At 43.5% G+C, this 3458-nt stretch overlaps 1 protein-coding gene across 1 annotated transcript; it reads right to left on the bottom strand.

Annotated features, from left to right (window-relative positions):
* Window positions 1-286: 286 nt before the first annotated feature.
* Window positions 287-3423, bottom strand: LOC103385646 (NLR family CARD domain-containing protein 3-like). Its single transcript, XM_025056251.1, is given in 3 exon segments — window positions 287-576; window positions 2899-3159; window positions 3161-3423. Coding segments are annotated over 3 exon segments (639 nt in total). The 5' UTR covers window positions 3361-3423; the 3' UTR covers window positions 287-398.
* Window positions 3424-3458: the final 35 nt, after the last annotated feature.

Below are 3458 nucleotides of genomic sequence, written 5' to 3'. Positions count from 1 at the left end.
GACTCTGGAGAAAACCACACAGATTCTCCATTGCTGAAACCTCCAGGTTGTTAGAGCTCAGGTCCAGTTTCCTCAGATGGGAGGGATTGGACTTCAGAGCTGAGACCAGAGAAGAACAGCTGATGTTGTTTAATGTTTATTAAGAAAGTGTATTATTAGATCAACCTCTACTTTAAACTAGATTCTAGATTGCTTCATATCAGATTAAATCAATTCCAACAGCATTTATAACATCTTGAGCTGCTTTTCATTCTAAAGAATTTTAATAAAAGAATGTTATTCAACAGTTGTTGTTGTTTGTCCTTTCCTCCATAAGATTATTATTACCTCAGAAAGTTTCATTTGGAGCAGTAAAATATCATCAAGTTAAAATAAAACAGCACTTTCTGTCAGTGAACTCACCTCAGACTCTCCAGTCCACAGTGTGGACTCTTCAGTCCAGAACACAGACGATCCGCTACTGCATCCTGGAGCTGGATGTTGCTCAGGTCCAGTTCTATCAGATGTGAGGGACTGGACTTTAGAGCTGAGGCCACAACTTCAGCACCAGTCTCTGAGAGGTCACAATCTACAAGTCTGACATGGCAGAAAATATAAAAAAAATATATTATATGTAAAATAGAGGGAGGTGAAACGTTGTCTGAAGGATGCAAAGGAGGAAAGTGGAGCAGAAGCTACAACAGAACAATATGAGGGAGGTCCGGGAACCAGAGGAGAGGAGGCAGGAGTGCACGTCCGGGATGGTGTGAGAACCAGAGGAGAGGAGGCAGGAGTGCAGAAGGCAAACAGTTTGAACAACTTTTTCAGTTAGTTCAATCACTCCACAACCCCTACACCCACATCCTCGTTGCATTCTCCTCCGCTCCCTCCAAGAACCACTGCATCCCTGCCGGTAACCACACCAACACTCATCTCAACCTGCCTCCCTATATCCCCCCCCATCCAGGGAAAGCAGCAGGCCCAGACAAGGTGTGTCCACGGCTACTAAAGACCTGCGCTGCTGAACTCGCGGAGACGCTCCAATGGATTTACAACCTGAGTCTTTGACTAGGGAGAGTGTCATCTATCCGGAAGATGTCCTGCATCGTTCCATTTCCCAAAAAGAACAAGCCCAGCGAGCTGAACGACTTCAAACCCGTGGCACTCACATCGCACCTGATGAAGACTCTGGAGCGGCTCTTCCTCAACCTCCTCAAGCCTGAGGTGCAACATGCCCGGGACAACCTACAGTTTGTGGTGTAGAGCAGGGGTCACTAACAGACGGACCACGGTCCGGGTCCGGACACAGAAGCTGTCTCATACGGACCCGGACCTAGAGCCAAAACAGAGGGTTGCGATTTAAAAAGAAAAGAAAGGGAGAGACATGGATGAGCGAGCTGACGAAAGCTGAGGAAAAAGATGAGTGAGACTGAGAAAGGGGGAGAAAAATAAGGGAAAAATTACACTAAGTTAGACAAGATCTTCCGGACGTTAACTTCAAGTCAATCTCTCTAACTGGACCTCTTTAAATTTCAGTTGAAAACTCCTGGTGTAGAGGATGCCATCCTCTACCTCCTATATCGAGCCCACTAACATCTAGACAGGAGGAGCGGCGCTGTGAGAATCCATTTTTCTAGCACCTTCAACACCATCCAGCCACCATGATTCCCAACTGACCTGAACGCAAGTGGACCCCTGTCTTGTTTTCTGGATTTCCAGCTACCTCACAGACAGACCACAGTACGTCAGGCTGAATGACATCACATCTGACACTGTGGTCAGCAATATCGGAGCAACATCGGAGCACCCCAGAGGACGGTGCTGTCCCCTCGCCTCTTCACCCTATACACCTCTAGCTTCTGGTACAACTCTGAGCCGTCATATCCAGAAGTTGACAGCCATTGTGGGGTGTATTAGAGACAATAATGAGAGTACACGTGCCTCATGAGCAACTTTATTGTCTGGTGTGAATCAGTCAACAAACCTCAAAACTAACCCTAACCTTCAACCTGCAGAAAAAACGACGTGGGTAAAGGAGTATATGCAATAACCCAACAATTTTCAGTGCAATAACTATAACAATCACAATAATGTTTTTCATAATAAATCTATTTTACATAATATAGAGTCATACATAATATTCTATACTATATGTATATGCTGGTGTTTATGTCTATATTAATTAATTAATTAATAATTAACACATACAAACAGATGAGAAGACACGTGGCCATGTGATAAACATCTGCGATGGTTCAGTTCAACATCACAACAACACACCTATGATTCTGGGTGAATTAGTGTGTGGAACATACCAGGCTCAAACCCTGAATCTGTAAAACAGGAAACAGTCTGTTCAGCTGACTCTGCATTGTTTATCTTCATTTATAATATTAAATAGTTTTAGATGTTGATTTATTTTATTCCTATCATCAGTCACAGTACTTGGTATTGGCTTGGTATTTAACTCCACAATAATATGAATCCAACATAACCGGAGATATGTTAATAGAAACAGTCTTGACCGTGATGTCACTGTGGAAAAGTAAAAAACATGAAGTGAACCTTGGACTAGTCTGGACTGTAGAGAATGTAGAAACAGAGGTTTATCTGCTATATAGTTAGAATGACTCAATTGAAGACTCACAGCAGTCTTTTTACAAACAGCTTCATGTTGCATTGTACTTGTTCTGTTATTCTGCGCATGTTCAAAGACTAAAGGTGAACTGCTGGAAACCAACAGGAAAATCTCTGACTGTGTTGGATCATTAGTTCTGTCACTGATTCATCAAGACAGACCTGCATCAACATACTGTAGCTACCTGCTGAAATTCACTGCACTTCTCCTTTTGTCACCCAAGACCATTAAACTGAACGAACACTGACTGACTAATCAATAATGATTGATCACTAACTCACCGAGCCTTCCTGCAGTTGCTCACAGCTGGGATCAGTCTCAGTTTTCCCTCCTTCGATGTGTTATACTTCTCCAGGTCCAACTCATCCAGAACCTTCTCTGACATCTGCAGCATGTAGGCCAGAGCTGAGAACTGGATCTCAGAAAGTTCCTTCTCTCTGGTCTTTGACTTCAGGAACTCTTGGATCTCCTCATGAACTGACTGATCCTTCAACTCTGTCAGACAGTGGAAGATGTTGATGCTTCTGTCTGGAGAGATGTTGGTTTTCAATGACCTTTGAAATGATTTCTGGACTGTAGTGACTCGGACCCAGCAGGTCTCCCAAGATTCTCTGGTTGGACTCCATACACAGACCATTAAGGAAGCGAACAAACAGGTCCAGCTGACCATTTTTACTTTGGAGGGATTTCTCCATTGACCTTCTGAGGAAGTCAGTCACAGTGGAGTCATATTTTAAGAACATATTATGTAAAGTTTCTATTATGGATTTGCTGGGTTTGTATTCTTCTCCCAGGAAGTCCTGCAGTACCTCTGTCCTCCTGTTGGTGTAGCAGTGGAACA

The sequence above is a fragment of the Cynoglossus semilaevis genome, chromosome 1 (assembly GCF_000523025.1).
Source record: "Cynoglossus semilaevis isolate Cse_v1.0 chromosome 1, Cse_v1.0, whole genome shotgun sequence".
NCBI lineage: Eukaryota > Metazoa > Chordata > Actinopteri > Pleuronectiformes > Cynoglossidae > Cynoglossus > Cynoglossus semilaevis.
This window is presented reverse-complemented; position numbering and strand designations above follow the sequence as displayed.